We start from the raw sequence: 21,235 nt of genomic DNA on the forward strand, positions 1-21,235 counted from the left end.
AGCGTGGTTCACATAAGACGGAACTTCAGATTGGAATTTACTAAACAATTCCAAACTATAACACAAAATATCTACTCTCTTGTCTATGAACCTGTGTTACTAGCTTGCTCCCAAAAACCTAAATCAGGATTAACTTTACCTCACTCTAAGTTTGCACTTCTCTCTTATCTCAACCCTGTTTTATTCCCATATCTCTCCCACCTTCAAGTTCTAATCTCCTACTCCTAGACTGCCGTGCTGTAGCGCTACGAAAGTAGGCATGTTGACTCACACCCCCCCGCACTGATTTGTATCTGTATCTTGTTTTGAAGGGACACAATTAGAAAGGCAGTCCTGCTTTTTCACGGTACCTTGTGTCAGTCTGTCTGTCTGCTTCTCTCCTATGTCCCCACTGCCTGATCAGTAACTCCCTGTCCTCACTTATCCTTGTCTTATTTGTCCTCATCTATCGCTGTATTCATTTCAGTAGATGTGGGTTTTAGTTTTTTTTCGCTTATTAATCAGTCAGTGGTTGTTTTATCCAGTGACTGGGGCATTTCTAAGTTTCCCTTCGACAGGGGACTCCAACAGTAATCTCCCCTCCGTATGATTCATAACCGAAACCACATCTCTAAAAGGATACAGCTGGGTGACCTGGGATCTCGGTTTGTGATGCTGTTTTGATGATGATGATGTAATTTCTCTTCTAAGCTTGTTCTGTACGTGTCTTACCCGTCACTGGTATTTTTTTTTCTTCCTTTCTTTCTTATTCATTGTAATGTTGAATAAATGCTTGGGAGGGATGAGAGCTACTTTGTAGGCAGGTTTCCTCTAGAGATCTTAATTCCCACCTGGATCATGTAGCTTTGGACAGTAGTTTGGTGATGTCGTGACCCCAGATCCCTCACAGGACACGAGGAGAGGGGCATGATACCAGTCCGGTGCTGAGGAACACAGCCAGAGCGTTGGCTGAATGTCGGTTTTGAACCTGACAGGGCCATATCTGACCACACAACATACTATAGCTCTGAACAGACCTGCTCAGTCTGTCGGTTGTGTGTTCAATGTTTTAAGCGTGTGAAACCTCCTCTATACTTCTCAGCTTAATCTGATGCACTTAGCTCTTTGGCTGTGTCCATACAGATGACATAAATAAATGTAGCTTTCAACAAGACATACTTAAAAAATAAAAAAATAAGTTATGTTGGTTCATCTGATAATTATTAACAAAATGGTCCAGGATGGGGATGTGTCGGATTATAAGTCAGTGGAAAACTTTTTTTTTTTTTTTTTTTTTTAACTTTAAACAATAAGAGCTTATTCCAAACTTTCAATGGAAGGAATCATTGGTCCCATCCTTGTTTTTGAAAAGCGATGCATTTTTTCTCTCTCCAGCAGGTGGCACCATTGTACACTGTATTCTTACTGGCTTTTATGGAGTTGTGAGGCATGTCACTGAGACTGACATTAAAATGCCAATTAATAACTCGCCACCGAGAGTATGAACAAGCTTAACTAATAACTTTTTTAGTTCTAGTCAGAAATTAAAATGATCAGTCTGACACAAACCACACTCATTCATTTTAATATTATTCTGTTTTCCCCCTTTTCACTATTTAATTCACTATTTAATGAACAATAATTTGTGTAGGGTTTTTACCATGGCACAGATATTGTAAGTGAATTGCTGAGCCTGGTTAATTTGAAAAGGAGAATCCCAGATTCCTCTTTTCAAGGTTGCTGACGATGGATGTTCCCTCAGTTGTTGCAGCTGCGATGAATTGCTCTCATTAAGTATTCTTTATGATCAGGCACTTTGACCTACCCGCGGTGAGCACTAGTTTAGTTTATGACTACAGTTACTCATTTAGGCAACACTTTTAATCCAGAGCAAATCGCAAAGGCCGCCGAGGTGAGTGATGTATCACACCCCTGCTGCCGAGACCCTTCCATTGAGCACCTTGGGTTTGTGTAAGGGATGTTTAATAACTTGACCAGGGCAGCGCCCTGAGTCGGACACAATGCATGAACCAGGAATCCTGCTATAATCAATAACATCTGCACAGTAGTCATCTCTGTTTCTTGGATGACTTCACTAATGCAATCGCCAAGTTTGCTGATGGTGATTGGGAGGTGGGTGCTAACTTGCACGCCTAGCCCTACGCCTGTTTGCTGTTGATCTACTTCACAAGAAGAAGTCTGCCTTTTACTGTTTTTTCTCTCATTTCCTCCCCCTTTTTCCCCTTGCATAGCTTGATGTACAGCTGTCTTGTGATTCCTCTTATTCCTTTAGTGTGTAGTTAAAGTATGCAAAGGAGAGAACTTCAAATGTAAAAACCTTGTTAGTTATCAAAAAAAATGATAATGGGTGAACAACTTTGTGTATAATTACATTAGTTTAGAATGATTTAAGACATTCAACATGTTTCCATGCAATTCTAATAAACCAGGCTAATACAGGTATCATATGCTTTTTTGTAACTTCACTAGGAGTTTTTAACATGGGGTTAAAGCTCCAACAGACATCAGTGGAATGTTTATACAAAACTTAAGGTTACTTACTTAGTAAGTGAGCGCTAAAAACCTGTTGATCTACGTTTCAAACAAGTCGAAAGAATGTCTGGTGTCTGATTGTCCTAATCTCTAAAGCTGGATATTCTGCTACTTTCAGAAGGTATTGTGTGCAGAAGTAAGAAAGTATCTTAATCATTACAGCTTTACGATCAGTGGGATAGTTTTATAACATTTACTATTCACACATTAGAAGAAGACATTTCCATGACTATGTATACAACCCCAAAGTTGTTCTTTTTCAGTTTAAAGGACAACAAAGTAACATTAATATGTAGGCCTAGTTGTTGTTTTCATGCAATTCAAATCAGATGTAAGATATTTGGTCATCTAAAAAACAACAATAACAGAAAATTCTGATATAAATTGTAGTTACTACTTAAAATATGGCAGTTCTAATAACTTCAGTGCTAGTGAAGGGAGTTTAAAAAGGGAAATAAAGCATCCATTCCAATTCCACTTGTTTTACTCCTTTGGGTGGATGCAGTTCCAGGATATACATTAATTTAAGCTTTTTAAGCTCCTCCAAACGCAACCCAAGTTAGTTCTAGAAAGCCCGAAAATATATTCAAATGACATCTGTAGAAGCAGTTACTCTTAATAGAATACACATTTCCAATTCTTTACAAATTTGCTGTTTATATCATGATTTTCCTAAGGTGTTGTTTTTATAACAGGGAATTTTCCTAAAAGTGTTTTTAAAAAATCTGTCAATCTCTATCTCTGTCTACAAAATAATTATTGATTCAGGAGATAATGGTCAGGAATTATGGTACATTTTCTCTTTCTCTCTTTTCTCTTCCTGTGAAAATTATTGTATTAAGCAATCATTCACAGACTTACAATAACATATAACATAATCTGCATCTTTCTCAGTAGAAGTTTATGAAGAAACAAATAAATTATCATCTGCAATATAGTCCCACAATGCCAAGCAAGTTGAGATGCATTTAATCTGTGTTAAAATCAAACAAAATTAAAAAGTACAAAATGGTTTATTTTTAGCAACCCACAGTACACATGGTGGCTAATGTAAATCAGTAGAAATGTAGTGAGATTTTAGAAAGCAGATTTTTGTCTTATTGTATATGTTTTAACAGGTAAGTCTGTTCTCAGGAGACACTTCTAGAAAGGACAAGAAAGTAGCAGGCCAACTAAATGTGTTGTTTGTTACACAGGTTATTACTGAGGAAGGTGTCAGCTTTAAGGTCAGTTTATCTATTAATCTTTTCTCTGTTGTCATGACAGTCCTGTCTGTGCTGTTTGCTCTTTGTGTTGGTTGAAATACGCGTGTCTTTCTCTGCAGTACACCTATGCAATAATGAAGTAATCAGATGGCAGGCTTTCAGATGTAGTTCTGCACGACATCGCTTCTGAAAAAATTTGAATTCTGGCAACGTAGACCCATAAGCCGAGACAGGGTTTGACAATTAATTTCCTCCAGGTTTCGTGTGCACACAAGAGTCGAGCCAATGCACAATGCTCCATTTTTGGTTCTTATTTTTTTTTTCGATTCTGTTTTTTTGTTTTGTTTTGCTGACTCCAGGCAGTAGTGCACCCCCACAGAGTTTCAATATGTTTCCTAATAAATGAGTTTCCACCTGACCTGGAAAGAGTATGGTTGCCCTTCTTTAAGGCAGCGTAAAGATAGGGTGTTTATTTGGAAATTATTCTGCTTTATGTTCGCAATAAATATAATTAAAAGCGGATGAGCAAAATCAATAATTTTAATATAATTTACAGATATTAAGATAAGATATTACAGATATCTAGGTTTAAGCAGAAGTAAGTTCAAAAGTCGCCCCCCTCGCCAACCACATATTCCAAACATGACCTTTTTTGTTGTCGGTGGGTTCCTGTTTTCAAGCTGCTGTCATGCTTTGGGTTTGGAATTTGCTTTTGGCAGTTATTTCAGTGTGCGCACATTGATTTTAAATGAAAAAGACCTGGAAGGAACCATGTGACGGGACCCTGTGACGCTGTGCTCTATGTGCTTGCAGATCGTGGGGAACGGGAGTGAGCAGCAGCTGCAGAAGGAGCTGGAGGATGTTCTGATGGACCCCTCATTGGCAGAGCAGCCCGCTGGCGGGGATCATGCGGGTACCCCCTCAGAGAGCGAGGCCTCCCCGTACTACCTGGAGCAGGAGCACCCCACCTCCGCCGCCCATACACTGGTCTACCCCGGGCCTGCCAGTGTCCTGCCCAAATTAGAAATGGTGCTACCAGTCAAGTCTGCCCAGGATGGTGAGTCTCCATGAGTGTGCCACATAGGAGTAGCAGACTGGCACAAAGTGGAAGCCAGTTTGTTTATGTGTGAGTCCCGTCAGTTTCAGTGCTTTGGGAAATCATACAGTGGTTTAATCTCCCCTTTGTGGACAGTGTATACAAATGTGTGTTACACTTCTTCATTCTATGTTACTGTCTAGACCTTGTCATGTCTCTCATCCTTTTGTTCAAACACCTTATCTCAGTGAGATTTTCCTGTTCAAGTATTGCTCAATTAATTCCCCCCACCCCCTAAAGTTGGTCACATTTACATACCTATCAACAAAAAAAAAAAAATGCTTTAGATTCAATAATACTACTTTTATATGGATTTATAATGCATATATCTGGAACTAAAAATAGCCCTAACCCTTATACATGACTGATGCCACCTCTACTTTTTGTCTTTCTTTTTTCACATTGCTTTTACTGCCTCCATGTGGGCAGGGAGACTCTGAACAGAAAACCCTCTGAAATGGCAGACCCTTAAGTCATGTAATTTAATATGAGCACTATGCACGCTCAAGTAAACATGGTACTGTAATCTCCCAGCTGCTTATTTCACTCGCAAATGAGACCAAAAGAATTTGAAATGGGAACAAAGATGTTCTATAGAGTACAACAAATGTGTAACACTCAACTCCTATTTACTCTCCTGTGTAAATGAGTCTTTGAGCTGAGCTTGGTGGTTGATATTCAGGAGCCACAAAGAAATCAGTATTGCATTTTCAGAGGCTTGCTGAAACTGCTCTTCTTGTAAAGGGAGACATCAGTTTCCTGTGAAAGCTGAAGTCTGTAGGCAGCGCTCAAATATGGTTCGAAATGCAATTTTTTTTGTAACTGATTACATTGCATGAGTATTATTGACCTAACAAATAGAATAATTGCAATACTGGTAGTCTGAAAGTGTTTTTGTGTTTTTCTACCATTGACGAGCATGCAAGCACACTTGTGAATTCAGAAATATATTCGAAAACAGTGCCCTACTGACAAGTTACCAGCTATCCCCACAATCTGTTTACCCATAATATGGTTGAATTTGATAAAGGCCTTTAATTGAGTGCTTTTAATGCAATTCTGGCCCGTTTTCCTTTCAGTCGGGCCCACTGTGGAACTTGTGAGTGTGAGACGTGCAAGTATTAATGTGCTGTATTATTGCATAAAGCTCACAAACAATACATTCTTTGGAAAAGGAAAAAGAACGAAAAAAAAATCAATTTGTTCTGTCATGCAAGACATCTTACATAGCTGGCTGCTTAGTTCAGAACCTCCTGTGTGGGAATCTAATGCTGAAAAAACATCATATGGTATATGAATAATGAATAATGAATGCAACCTCTATCTCAAATTCTGCCGTAAAGTCTTACTGAAAACGTCTAATTTTTCTTCTTTGCTGCATTTGTCTTATGCAAAGCCGAAGTCATTCTAAGCCTCTGTGCCTTTGTAATCGGGCCTTATGGCCTGGACGTTGGAGGCAGAATTCTGGACTATGTTGTAGACATCTGTACCCAGGATTTTCCACCTGTTAGCCCACCGTTCACTCACACTGCTTTTATCAGTCACTCAGTATCAGCCCTAGTTTCCTTGGGTTGGTGAGCAACAGTGATCACTGCGGCTGGTCCGAGAGCCTGTGAACCTCTGTGGTGCAGTAGTCCCAAAAGCCTTGCGCTGGACTCCCTGTGTGGAAAGATTGAAATGCTCTGACACATGTATTCTCTCTACATCTGTCCTGGGTTTGTAAAAGGATTTGTTTGTGGAGAGCAAAGCTGATGAAAAAGGATCTTTTATTTGTCTGTTTCTGAAAATAAAAATGTAACATTTGTATCTGTAGATGATTCTTCAGAGTCAAACCCCTGCACTCCAGTGCCGGACGAGGACAGCGTTGTGTTCAGTAAGCTGACGTATCTGGGCTGTGCGTCCGTTAATGCCCCTCGCAGCGAGGTGGAGGCTCTGCGCATGATCTCTATCCTGCGGGGCCAGTGTCAGGTGCCTTTAGACGTGACCCTCTCAGTGCCTAACGTTTCCGAAGGAACAGTAAGGTAAGACCGCACAGGCACACCTCAAATCCTGTTGATTTCGTGCCTGCCTTCAAGCATTCACATTAACTGTCTGTGTTTGTGTCTGTCTCTCTGTCTGTCTGTCAGTCAATCTTTATGGCTTATACTGGAATTAAACTATAATGATTGGCAACATCAAACATTTATATTATGTATCTCTCACATTGGTGTGCACCTAAAGGATATGCTACAACACATTGAAACCCTGATGAAAATGGTTTTGTCTTAGTGAAAATATGTTGCATTGTTGTATGGTGTCCAAATGTTCCTTTTAAAGTGGGAGTGAATATCTGTTTAGAGATGCAGCGGGTCTCATTGAACAGGTGTTTTTAGCAGACTCATCAGGAAGTATAGGAGCTATCCTTTGTATTAGTCTCTGAGGATTACAAGATAACTGACAGGTTATAATGTGTTGTTGTATAGTGAAATGAATGACTCTGAACTCCATCCACATGCATCCCTGAATAACTGATTATCCGACAATAAAAACAAAACGAGCCATTGTTTGCCTTGTGTCAACCCTTCTGTATATTACGGTTAGTACAGAAATGTATCTGACGGTGGCCTTGTGGCTGTTTATACACGCATTGTTTATTCTTGATGCACAGGTTTCGGAAAAAGTAGCTTGTGGAGATTGAGGTGTTTTTTAATCTTAAACAGACGTTTTGAATCCCAGGAACTGGACATTAAAGAATGCGTGCAAGTCAAATATCTGAAGCAGTGTATTTGTTTTTTGTTTTTTTTCCGTCCTGTTAAAATAGAGGATCTGTCATTCCCTGTCAATTTCAGTATAAGCTGCAACTGTCGACCCCCCTATCCGCTTAGCTGGTGTTTTTATAGCTTCACCTCACCACCTGTCCCACTTACTTTTAATTAGGATTTCCCAGGAGCTTTTTGAGTAGAATGCTTAATTTTACAAGTATTTTTAGAAATCTTAGAGGATCCAACTCTCCCCTTCTCTTTTTTTTTTGGTTGAAATAAAAACTGAATCTCTTCTCAGTTCCGGTAGTCTCCCCACTCTTTGACATTTGGCTGCTGAAACCCCACCCAACATTTAACTGCAGGCCCTTCACAGTGACAGACTTTGCAAGTCACTGAGTAGGTAAATGAAAACCACATACTTGGAAGTCAAATAAAACGGTCATGATCGATGTAAAAGGGAGCTCTTCATTTAATGGAGCCAAACGTTACAGTTTTACTTAGAATGCTTAAAGGTATATAACTTAGTAATGGATTGGTATTAACATTCACTTCCTATTTAATCCCCTGACATAGACATTCAACAGCTACAACAGTTTGACAAAGGTGATTTTTATTTTTTGTGATTTTCTAAATTCAAGGGATTTACTCCTAGACTTAGTATTCAAATTTCACTAGTATTCCTGGGGTCTCGGAGTCTACCTTTACATTGTTAGTTGTCAGATTTGCTTTTAGTTAAATTTATTCATTTAGGCTACAGGAGTCTTGTAATGCTTTAAAATGTAGAAGAGGAAATGTCTTTCTCTAAGGTAAAACTGTGTGACCTTACTTCAAAGTGAATTGACTTGAAGCAGTTGGAAAAGAACTGCACGAGATATCCTGTTTAGAGGAACAGGCTTAACTGACATGCAATTTATTCCTGACGGTGTATTTTGTCATCTGGGAGACGCTCAGCACCCTTGCTAAGCAGTTAGAAAGTCAGTGTCAAGTCCTGACAGCAGCAGGGAAATCACTCTGCTGTAGCCTGTCACAGGGATATAGTTTAAAACGTGAAATTTAATTTCTGCTTGGGATTGCGCCACGTTATAACAGAAGGCATTGCTCATAGGTTTCACATCGATTTCAGTCTGAGTATTACTCAGGTACGGGTTGTAATTTTGCAGCATGCATTTTTTCCTCTAATGTTACTGACAGGGACAAGATATACAGGAGCTTTTTCTGCTTTATAAAGCCCCTGTCAATCACAGAAATGATCAAGGCACTGTATGTTTTCTTTTAATAAAATGCTTCTTACTGCATTGCATGTTTCAAGCAGCTTTCTGCAGGGTTACAATTATAAATGACTGCATGGAAAAGTCCTATCCATGCACTGTTGTTAGAGGATTATGGATTATGGATCTAAATGTAATGTTCAACTTTTAATTTCACCATATGCGTTAGTTGTGGCTTTTTTTTGTATTTAAGTTACCAGCATGTGTCATAAGCTAACATATATTTATATATTTGTTTCTATTTCACAGATTATTAGATCCACAGACAAACACTGAAATAGCAAACTATCCAATTTACAAGATCCTGTTCTGTGTGAGAGGGCATGATGGGACCCAGGAGAGCGACTGCTTTGCCTTCACTGAAAGCCACTACAATGCAGAGATCTTCAGGATCCACGTCTTCCGATGCGAAATCCAAGAAGCGGTGAGCGGCTCCACTAATCGTTCTTCCCCTCATCGCAGGACTTTCTAAAAATCAGGTCCTTGATCATGTAATTGAATTGAAGACCAAATTCAAGATCCAAACACCTTGCAGAAGAATGGAAGATGCTCTTTCTAGGGACCCTGTCTTTGGTTCATCATGTCTACAAGGGAATTATAGGTTTTAGTGGCAGCTGTAAATGATGGGCAAGTTGAGCAACGTTTTTCAGACCTGCAGGACATTTCAGCAAATCTACAACTTTGTTTTCAATATCTGATCAGCTCTTTCTGTGGGTTTGTGTTGTGCGGTGTAATTGTCAACCCAAAGGGAACAGTTTAGATGATGCAAATATAGAGGCCATCAATTGTATATTGTAGAAGGCTGTTAAACCTACCCAGCTGGTCATACACATTCTAGATAGCAACACGCTTTCATTCACTATACAGTGCCATCCTTGTACGTCTCAAGTGCCCCTAAATCATAAAAAATTACAAATGCAGGCAAGAATACACACTAACAGAGGAACAGTACCCGATTCATTTTTATGTGAATCTTTTGAGAATTCAGTTCTGCTGATTTATTGGCAGTCATATGCCAGCGTATGTTACTGTTTCAAGATGCACATTTCAAAGGAAAATGCAGTCCTTATGCACCATCCAGTCGTACAGTATAGTCCAATATGGTAATCATTATATAATGCAGAGATCTTTAAACTGCCTTCCAGCTAAGCCCTATGTAAATCCTTGAACCTTAAAATGTATACTACAGCACCAGCAGTCTATCTTATTTGGGTCAAGTACAAATTTCTATCAGTTTTTGTATTATTTAGTCGTGTACTTGAAAATGCGTATGCTTGTGAGAATTTGACCCTGTTCTGTTTTTCTTTACCTCCTAAACAAGCATTATATTTTGAGTCAGAAGACCTTATCATTGAGGCTTTTAGCCAGTGGCAATATAATCAATTATAAAAAACTGTTTATATCCATATGATATCCTCTTGTGTATGACTTGGTTGTACTAGTTTTGGAAAAAGAGGTTCTTCAAGGACTTCATTCATTGGAATAAATATATTCAAATCGTTTTCAAAATGAAGTACAGCTGTTTACCGAATGCTGATAGAAAAACAGCTCAAGGGATTTGCAGATCATACTTTTAAAAAGTTGGTTTATATATTGTAAATCAAAAGTGTTGTAGTACATGGTTTTTAATGCTGCGTGTTATCCATTTTTATTATTTAGAAATATATACTTTTCATTTGCTTTATTATTATTATTATTATTATTATTATTATTATTATTTATTTCTTAGCAGACGCCCTTATCCAGAGCGACTTACAAAATATAAGCGCAATACAAAGTGGAAAAATACAGTGCAGTACAAGGCATAACATATTACAAATTCCAATTCACATAATACAGTGCAATTCAAAGCATAATACATTTTACAAATTCCAATTTACACAATATATGAGGTCTTACATCCTGGACTGTAAAAGCTGATAAGTGCAGACAAGATGTTAGGTTACAGTCAAGGGGCAGGGGAAGGGAGCATAGGGCAGATCAAAATAAACAATATGAGTACTAGTAATGCAAGTAAGTATGATAAAACATTGTAAAGTGCTATCTTACAGGAGACTAAATTACTAAATTACTGTCTGAAAAGATGTGTCTTGAGTAGGCGCCGGAAGGAGGTCAAGGCCGTCTTGACTTCAGTGGGAAGGTCGTTCCACCACTTAGAGGCCAGGGATGAGAAGGAGCAGCTCTGGAGGAAGGGGAGTACAGAGGAGGAGTTAGTCTTGCACCGGAGGACCACAGTGGTCTGGAGGGGATGTATGGAGAGACGAGGGTCTGAAGGTAACTTGGTGCAGTGTGGTTGGTTGAGACAGCAGTAGGTGAGGGTCAATGTCTTGAACTGAATGCGTGCCGGTATCAGGAGCCAGTGGAGGGAGCGGAGCAGTGGAGTAGCGTGTGCGAATCGGGGCAGAGAGACACCAGACGAGCCGCAGAGTTCTGGATGAGCTGGAGCGGCGGGTAGTAGATACAGGCAGGCCGGCCAGGAGGGAGTTGCAGTAGTCCAGGCGGGAGAGGACCAGTGACTGGACGAGCAGCTGTTTTAGACTTATGCAGAAGCAAATGAACTTAAATGATCCCTACAGAACTGGGTTATTCTGTTGAACTGGATGGATCGTATTTGCTGTATTTTCTAAGGGGTGTTGTCTGTCTAGTAATTCAAGCGGTGATATTATAGATCGGTGGTCTCCAACCCTGGTCCTGGAGAGCCCCAATTGTATCTTATAGGTCACCTTAAATCACCAATTTCTAAACACATGGAAGTTATTCATCAATTAAGCAACTCAACCAAGAGATTTCTTGACTTGAGAGACTGAATGTATTGACATGATTGCTTCAGTGGTTTCTAAATCACTGAGTTTACCAAACCACCTGCTTAATTGTTTTGAATTAAATACTTTTAGGTGTTTATAAATTGGTGATAGAAGGGTGACCACAAAAACCTGCTGGATAGGGGCTCTCCAGGACCAGGGTAGGAGACCACTGTTATAGATGGTGCTGGTTATTTTCGATAACCTTATTCAAATATTTTTTCAAATCTTTATTTGATTAGTCCCTGGTATCCTGGTGGAACTATTTGAGTTATTTTGCAACAGTCACTATCACCATACTGCATGCTGTGTAAGACCGTGGAAACATCACTCATGGGCCCTTCCGTTTCCGAGCATCATTGATTGACATTTTCTTGATTCGTTTGGATACTAATGATGGAGATGGTAATACAAGCTTGTCGAAGAAAAGTACTTAATAAGAAGCCCTGCTTTAGTCCTGTCCAGTGACAGAGCCAGCCGTTGTTACAGAGAGTAATGAATGATAGTTTCCTCCCTCAAGGCTCCCTGTGGCTCTGCTTGAAATAAATGGGTGGCGTGCTTCTGCCTGGCAGCTTTGTATTATACACTAGTGTGCTGTATCTCGTTATTAAGCAGCCCTATTAATATTTAAACAGAAGTCTTTTGCACGCAATCAATTAGACACAACTTTATTTTTCTTGTTAATATGTCAGCACTATCAGTTTAATGTAGGCTGTGAGAATAATTAAAAAAAAAAGGTTTTTCTGAGTATCCCCAACCACATCATGGTTTCACGTCTGAGCATTAGAATAGCATTTGCAATTGTCTTCAGTGGTTGAAAATCTGTGTGTTTGTGAGTTAGTAGTGAGGGGGCCATGTGAGCTCTGGCAGGAAAAATGTGGTGTTCTAAGTTTCAGAGATATAACAAGATGTCTGCACGTGGTTTTGAATAATGCAGCAAAAATGTGATAAAATGCATGCCATAGGGGGCATTGTCGCTGTAGTTTAACATCGCTGGCGTACATTTTACTTGAAAGCAGGGTTAAAATATTCAAATCTAACATTTCATACAGACACAGACATTTACTCCTCTAAAGGTTTCATAACCTTTCCCTCGGGGGATCGGAGAGAGGGCTGCGAATGACCTCGATGGCTCTTCGCTATCTGTGCAGAGTTTGTCTGTGATGCTGTCAAGGGTTGTGTCTCTGACAGACCCAAGCCATCTTGGGTCACTGTCTGAGAGCAGCTGAAGCTGCAGAACCAGCTCCCATGGGGCAGTTAGATTTGTCATCAGCGCTGCTTAGAAGAGAAAAAAAATCCAGAAGACTTGAGTTACTGAGGGACAATTGAAAAATCGTTTGTTGGTGTCAGTGCAGACTGTGTTGAGAAGGCTGTGTATTTTAACACCATTGGCCTGCCCAGAATATAGTGCATTTTGAAATACGAAGACCTACCTATACTCAAAACAAAACTGTTTTTCTTTTCTTTTCTTTTTTTTTCCCCGAGATAGTCACCAGGGGGATGACATTAGTTAATGAGCAATGGGTGTTTCTGACGCTGTTTTTGGTAAGGCTAATTGAGTTTTCCTGTATGACTGATATTGGAAAACCAAAACATTGTTCTCCCATCCTGTGTGTTTGTGTGTGTTTGTATGGAGCAACACAATTCATTGTTCCATTGTTTGAGTGGCAGCGCTACAATGAAAACATCCTCCAGTTAAAGTGCCGCCAGTAGGTACTGCAGACTACAGCTTGTGAGAGGCATTGTCTGTGTTCAGAAAAGCAAGTTCCAATCTGCAGAACACTTTATTTCACTTTTGATTCCTTACTTTGCATTGGCACCAATGTCCTTCTCATACATCACCTGCAGGAACAGAACGGTATGAATGCTAGAACAGTCACTGCCTTTTTTTAGAGCTTTAACACTGGGCGTGTAAATAACTACTTTCTCCTCTTCATGTGCACATAGTCTGAATACAATATCAAAAGCACTTGGCTGCATAACCCTGAGGGGAAAAGCCAGAAGAGAGAGAATTGCTGACATGTTCAGTTTTACTTGAAATTCCTGGGAGAGACTCACTGTCATTGCTCTGCTGATGCTGACTCACAGAATCTTTATGATGGTTGTTGAAGAAGCAGAAGAATAAGAGAAAAGAGAGAAATTCACATGAGCTTAAGTGTAACTGATGAAAAGATAAATTATAATAGAGTGTGTAACTAAATGCTGATAAAAAGCCAGCAAGAATGAATTGACAAATGTCATCAATGAGCAACATGGGAATTGTATTTTATTTTGATATAAGAACATCTAAATATCTGTTATACTACTAAGTACTATTTATAGTACTAGTTATCAGCATAGGCTTTTACACCAAACAATGTCACAGAATAAGTTACAAGAACAAATTCTGATTTGTTTTGTATGTGGTATATATCATCTGCTGACTTGATTATACAGATAACTTTGCCAATTTGTAAGATAACTGAACATAGATGATCCTTCTTGAAAAAGTAAAGCAATGTGCTAATATGTTTAATCTATTGAGTTTTAGGATTCTGTAATTGAACCATGTTTGTGTCTGTTGTTGCAGGTCAGTCGGATACTGTACAGTTTTGCCACAGCCTTCCGAAGGTCAGCCAACAGAACCCCTCTGGCAGCGCAGCCACCCCCCTTGACACCCGACAGCGATGTCTTTACATTCACCGTCTGTCTGGAAATCAAAGAAGACGATGGAAAAGGTTCCTTCAGGTACGCGATTGATGTTAACATTATGGGATCTCTCTAGTTATAAGCTTGGAAAAATGGTCCAAGATAGAGAGAATGTGGTTTGTTAAAATCCAAGCATTGCAGGACAGCATTCATCATGATGTTATGATTGTTATTGATGCCTCTGATTTCCTCTTCCTATAAATCTCAAAAGACTCACTCTTGCTGAATGTGATCTTGACACGCAGTGGGATTTGTAGTGTGCTGGCAGATGTGACAGGATAGAGGAGGCTTACAGCCATTTACTATTCAGAAACACAGCTCTGCGATCAGGCGGGGTCTCCAGCAGCCCATGCATTAGGTAGATCGAACTATCCTTAAAAACTGAAGATAAATGCTTTTTCATTTATCGTTCAACTACATAATCTTATATTCTCAATGACAGGTTTTCAGACTAACAGATCATACTATTCACGCAATGGTTATGTCTCTGTGTCTCTCTCTATGTCTCAAGATTATTAAATGTCAGCTAATGTGCAGGAGAGAATAACAATTCTTGTCAGAAGAGACCAGACCCAACACTTTATGTTAAACAGGGATGTTGACTATAGGACACCTGTCATGTGTATGATAGCCAGGCTGTTTCAGATTGGCAGTATGTGTAAGTAGGACAGAGGATAGAAAGATCTGTTTTTTGTCTTGTGTGAATCTCTTTCCCAAATCTAGCAGAAACATCTGCACCATCTCTTAAAAATGAAGGTTTTTCTTTGATTCCTGAGACAGAGAGCGAAAAAGTCCTTCAGAGTCACACAATTAGAAGACTGTAGGAAGTGCCTTGAAATATTTAGACTAATTCCTTCCCAGAAATCCATGTGGTTGTTCATTGGCATTCATGGTATGGTCTCACAGATGTGTTGCTGCTTTTCTCCTTGACGAGAATGTAAAAGATGGGGACTGACCCAGATGCAGCACAAGCCTGGCCTCCTGCCAGAAAGATGAAAGTCAGAATAAACAATATCTGACAGCAGGGCAGCGTGGGGAGCGCTCTGTGGTACACCTCTGTGCTCAGCGTTGCAGTGCCTTTCGCAATTTGCCTCAGAAGAACATCAGGTATACCCTCTGAGCTGTTCAATCCGATTAACATTTACTGAGAAACATTCAGAATTACTGGGTCAAAACTGCATCAGTTATGCCAACCAGTTCCCTTAAAATAGAACATGCTGAGGAAAAACATGCGCAGGAGCAATAAAGGGTGATTATTCAAGTTTAATACCAAGGCTTAATGAAAGATCATTATGCCCAGAGCTGAAGATAATTCTCAGAGCAAAACAAACAAAAACCAAAACAACATACAATAGCATGACACTGTTCCTTTCTAGTGGCATAAGAAAGTCAGGGGATGAAAAAGTGTAATTTCTTTGGCATCCATGTGCCCAGCAGCGTATATATGGAGCGCTCATAATGATTTTAAAAAGATATACAAGAATGTCTTCTTTCAATTATTAATGTAGTAGCAGACCTTTGGGCTTTGGCATGAAAGGACTTCAGTCGACACCATATATGTGTGTAGGATCCCATTAATTTGATAAATGGATTAATTGAGTGCCTGTGCCCCAAGAATTAGAAGAAAACCAAAAATCGGTTTGTTCTTTTCAAGTCTCGATAGTTATGTTAGGTTACGAATCAACAAACATGTTGCCGGCCCAGACCTCACGTGTAGGTTCATCTTTTTTTTTTTTTTTTTTCTTGGAGGCTTTAAAGCTGTGAAAGCTGTAACCCATGTATCAAGTTTTACAGAGTGTGGTTCATACGGGGGAGTTCTCTAAGTGTGAAGAAGTCTATGGCTATGCTCAGATGGTGAATCGCACCAGGATTATTTAGGAATGCAGTTTGGTTTTAGGATTACATTTAGATTTGTTTCTGTGAAATATTTTGAATAGTTAAGCTTAATTTAGCATCAAGTCATTTTATGACGCTGCCTTCACCACACAGAAGAGGATACTGAATTGTTATCCCTGCATTAATTGCCAGTTTTAAAGTTTGAAATGTTCTACCAAAAACTGAAAATGAAAAATCCAGCATCAGAAGATAATTCATTTGGGGAGAAAAGTAACATAAAAAACTAAGGTTTAATTAGGGATACATTTCAAGGTAGGAATTGTCTTAGTTACATTTAAGATGTTTTTAAAGTGATATTTTGACAAATGTAGTAATTTCCCACTAAGATAATTTAATGTATTAGCGGACTTGCAGTTATCACAAAATATATGCATTTCAAGGCAAGCAACAGAACAGTAATTGCAAGAAAATACAAAAACTTTTGTCCTAATTAAAATTATATGAATTGCTATCAGGTTTTTTGGGGGTATTATTTTACCATACTACCTGCCTTCGATTGAAAGAATCTGTATCCTAAAAGCTTACTTTTAACTGTACCCTGCTCATTGTGTTAACTTTTCTTTTGTGGGATTTGGACAGTGCTGTATCAAAAGACAAAGACAAGCAGTGCTTCAAGCTCCGGCCAGGCATGGATAAGAAGATCGTCATCTATGTTCAGCAGACTTCCAACAAGGAGCTTGCCATAGAAAGGTAATGGGCACTTCAAATAAATGAAAATCAAGTCAATTGAACAAGGATCAGTCTGGATTTCATCAACCTGAAGTTTATTTTGTAAGGAAATGAAGCAGCATGTCCACTCCATTGTCTTAATTCGCTTACTCTCTTAAGCTTTTAGGAAACAATATTGTATTCATTACACACATTGTTGTGGTCTGGGTCAGTAAATGCTTTCATTCTTTGCTTTGTATATTATGCTTTTTGCTTCATTTCCCCCAATTAGTGGAACTTTGAAGTGGTTTTCACTTGACATTTAATTAATCTGGAGAAGTCACATTTTTTTCTAATTAATAATTAGTTCTAAATACATTATTACTTTAAAGACTGACTTCTATTTTTAAGACCTGTTAATTTTCTGTGCATCTTTTCACATCAGTATAGTTTTACTTTATGCTATTCCTACTGTCTTTTTTTGTGTTCTGTAGGTGCTTTGGTCTTCTGCTCAGTCCCGGCAAAGATGTGCGTAACAGTGACATGCATTTACTGGACTTGGTAAGGAATTTCAAGTTTTCTTTAAATGATATGTACTCAAATGCTTCACTGTTTGCTTGTGCCTTTCACATGGAGGAATGCTGGAGGGGGGAATGACTGAAGTGACACCTTTGTCAAAATACTGGTAAAGCATCAGTGCTTCTCTAAATGAAATGGAGCTTGTGGGGCTGTGACCTCAAAGCACCAGGAATGAAAAAATAAATAAAAATAAAATCTTCTTCTGTTTTCATTCATTGGCATCTCACTCTTGTGTCCTTTGTCATTACCAAGAAGGTAAGAGGGTAAACTGGGAAACACAGGAAATGCAGTCTCTATTCGCCAGTATGATTTAAAAGAAATGTATAATTCTGAGAAATTACTGTACTTTATGCAGTGTGGTTTTTCTGTTTTACTGCCTACAACACTGTCTTTCTTCAATGCACCTCCAATCCTGACTCCCCGTGCCAAATAACTTCCTCTCGTCTTTGATCCAGATAAAGCTGCCAGTGTTCGCTTGCTGTGAGGGCACTATTATTAATGAGCCGAGCTTGCATTTGTTCTTCTCCCTCAGCAATATTCTCGATTCAAAAGCTTTCTTTTCTATTTGTTTAATTCATTCAATTTTATGGAGTACATTATTTCAAACCATTGAAAGTCCAATGAAGGTACTATAAGCAGTGACCAACAACCTGTGAGTCCTTCCCAGTTTCCCTCTCCTGTTTGAATCCTTCACTTCCAATTAGGTATTTTTAGCTCCAGAGTTGTTGTGTTGTTCCCCCCAAGTATCATTTTATTATGAATCTGAAACCAATGGGTTCTTGGCAAGTTATGTACTGGTGGGATACACCATGCAATACATTTATATTAGGGGCATTTGCTTCAGGCTGCTCCTTCTTGTTATGTCAATCTTGCTACTCCAACTCAAGATCTTTTCTGATTTTTTTTCCATGGGGAGAATTCCAATGCTCTATACAGCTTTTAACCTGAAAATAATCTATGACAATTCACTCAATAGCTGCTACCAATTGTTTTAGCCCAGGGTTGGCCACAGTCAGTCCACTAGTGTCCTCCGGCCGGTTGCATTCATACAGAAGAGGTCTTGCATATCTATTTGAACCAATTGCTGTCTTTATTGGAGTGATTCGGCTATGCTCCCTAGGTCTTAAATAGGTTAGGATTGAAAGAGAGTTAGAAATCTGTTAGGCTTCAGTCCTCGAGGGTCAGAATTGGACGGTTTTGCTTTAGCTAATCATGCCTGAAAGTACCACTTGACTGAAGTGCTGTTACTTTAATGCTTTTTGTATGAATATTGAATTAAGTGTGAGCAGACAGGGACTACATTTGTTAGTGTCCTACTTGAACATAGAAAATGGCTGTGGTTCTCAAATTTGCTGCATTACAATTTATTTTAATGTATTTGTCTATTTACACCCCTCCCACACCCCCCAATCTGTTTTCAAATGAAGGAATCGATGGGCAAAAGCTCAGATGGAAAGTCGTACATCATTACGGGGAGCTGGAACCCTAACACTCCACACTTCCAGGCTGTCAATGAGGAAACGCCAAAAGGTAACCTGACAATGGCCAAGTAATGAAGAGTTTCTCATGACAAGATGACCCTCAGGACATGAGTCATCCCTGTAACATGAATTATTGACTTCCTTGTCATTTTCCTGTCCTACTCATGTGGGTTTGAAAAGTGCATGCAGCCACATTGATGGTGGTGTAGTTTGTCCTAAACACTGAAATATAACTTTTTGCTATATGTATTTTTTGCTACCTGAACAATGGGGGCAAGAACTATAGTTCTGACCAGGCACTCATGCAAAATCAGACCAATGTGTGTCTGAAAAGCTCGTTTGTAGCAGCTTTAATACTTAAGTAGCCTGGGATGGCTTTTTTTGGTGGTCATTTCTGTTGGCTCTAAACAGCTCTACCTGCAATGCTGGAGAGAATTCCAGTTTGCCTGCAGCTTAAGGCTGTGATTCCTCTCTACAGGGAGGTCTGAGATGTCCTCCTTTGTGTCACTTGTTAGTGAGACTTCACTGTGACTCCTTGTCATTCTAGATAAATTAATGTACATGACGACGGCAGTTGATCTGGTCATCACAGAGGTGGAGGAGCCTGTCCGATTCCTCCTGGAGACTAAAGTCCGAGTATGTTCTCCCAACGAGAGGATGTTCTGGCCTTTCAGCAAAAGGAGCTACACTGAGACTTTCTACCTAAAGTTAAAACAGGTGGGGAGCCGTCTGAGTTCAGTGCATTGATACTGTGTGGTACAGTGCTGGCAAGGGTTTGCATGTTGTCATCCATTTTAACTGAGATTACCATTTGATCATGTTTCTGTCCTTCATCAGGACATTTAATGTTTTATGTGTGTGTAGTTGTGTGTGAGACTAGTCTCTAAGGTGGGGTACAGTGAAAGAGTGCAGGTTAATTTATAGTGCTGAGGTGATCAGACAAAATAGAAATATAAAAATCCAAAGAAAAAACCCAGCTCCTCCTAATCTAAACCACGTTACACATGTCCCTCTTTACACATTCAACTAATTACATGCATGGCAAACACTGTTTGTCGTCAACCAGTTCAACTCCAAAAACAATACGTATTGAAAGTCCAAGTACGTTACTGTGATGAAGTGACTGGTTCTTGCTTGCACGCTCGCTGGCTCTAACTCACACCCACAGTGTCTCTCCTCCGTGCCTCTCTGAGTAGGAAGTGGGTATCCCTCTGTTGTATCGTGGGGGGGAGCCAGTCACAGAGGGAACAGCAGGTCAGCTATTCCCTCTTTAAATCACCTACCCCAGGGTCATTTCTGTCTGTCGCCCTGCATGACATCATAATATATATGAGGGTGTGTATATATATCTATATCTATCTATATATATATCTATCTATCTATATATCTATCTATCTATCTATCTATCTATCTATCTATCTATATATATATATATATATATATCGGTTTAAAGCCCTCTTCAATGGATGAGGTAGACATATTTTCTGGCAAGAAGCATTTTCATATCTGCTTTTAGTTTGGATGTAATCTCGTGCTCCTCCAGCTTAATGTAACTGCAATAAGACCTACAGTGGGGGAAAAAAGTATTTGATCCCCTGCTGATTTTGTACGTTTGCCCACTGACAAAGAAATGATCAGTCTATAATTTTAATGGTAGGTGTATTTTAACAGTGAGAGACAGAATAACAACAACAAAATCCAGAAAAACGCATTTCAAAAAAGTTATCAATTGATTTGCGTGTTAATGAGGGAAATTAGTATTTGACCCCTTCGACTTAGTACTTGGTGGCAAAACCCTTGTTGGCAATCACAGAGGTCAGACGTTTCTTGTAGTTGGCCACCAGGTTTGCACACATCTCAGGAGGGATTTTGTCCCACTCCTCTTTGCAGATCCTATCCAAGTCATTAAGGTTTCGAGGCTGACGTTTGGCAACTCGAACCTTCAGCCCCCTCCACAGATTTTCTATGGGATTAAGGTCTGGAGACTGGCTAGGCCACTCCAGGACCTTAATGTGCTTCTTCTTGAGCCACTCCTTTGTTGCCTTGGCTGTGTGTTTTGGGTTATTGTCATGCTGGAATACCCATCCATGACCCATTTTCAATGCCCTGGCTGAGGGAAGAAGGTTCTCACCCAAGATTTGATGGTACATGGCCCTGTCCATCATCCCTTGGATGCGGTGCAGTTGTCCCGTCCCCGTAGCAGAAACACCCCCAAAGCATAATGTTTCCACCTTCATGTTTGACGGTGGGGATGGTGTTCTTGGGGTCATTCCTCCTCCTCCAAACAAGGCAAGTTGAGT

General features: G+C 39.6%; 1 protein-coding gene across 5 annotated transcripts in view; it reads left to right on the plus strand.

Moving 5' to 3' along the window:
* Positions 1 to 21,235, plus strand: part of rabgap1 (RAB GTPase activating protein 1) — a 111,437-nt gene that overhangs the window by 11,236 nt on the left and 78,966 nt on the right. For 3 of the 5 annotated variants that reach the window (XM_066713093.1, XM_066713090.1, XM_066713091.1), the window contains 9 exons: positions 3,729 to 3,758; positions 4,551 to 4,794; positions 6,647 to 6,854; positions 9,092 to 9,266; positions 14,213 to 14,370; positions 16,807 to 16,917; positions 17,370 to 17,436; positions 18,882 to 18,984; positions 19,483 to 19,652. In XM_066713093.1, coding sequence (XP_066569190.1) covers positions 4,605 to 4,794; positions 6,647 to 6,854; positions 9,092 to 9,266; positions 14,213 to 14,370; positions 16,807 to 16,917; positions 17,370 to 17,436; positions 18,882 to 18,984; positions 19,483 to 19,652 — 1,182 coding nt within the window. In that variant the 5' untranslated portion in view covers positions 3,729 to 3,758; positions 4,551 to 4,604. The remainder of the gene's footprint in view (positions 1 to 3,728; positions 3,759 to 4,550; positions 4,795 to 6,646; positions 6,855 to 9,091; positions 9,267 to 14,212; positions 14,371 to 16,806; positions 16,918 to 17,369; positions 17,437 to 18,881; positions 18,985 to 19,482; positions 19,653 to 21,235) is intronic. The other 2 variants (XM_066713094.1, XM_066713092.1) reach the window with 1 other exon arrangement.

This window comes from Amia ocellicauda, chromosome 9 (genome assembly GCF_036373705.1).
Source record: "Amia ocellicauda isolate fAmiCal2 chromosome 9, fAmiCal2.hap1, whole genome shotgun sequence".
Taxonomy (NCBI): Eukaryota; Metazoa; Chordata; class Actinopteri; order Amiiformes; family Amiidae; genus Amia; species Amia ocellicauda.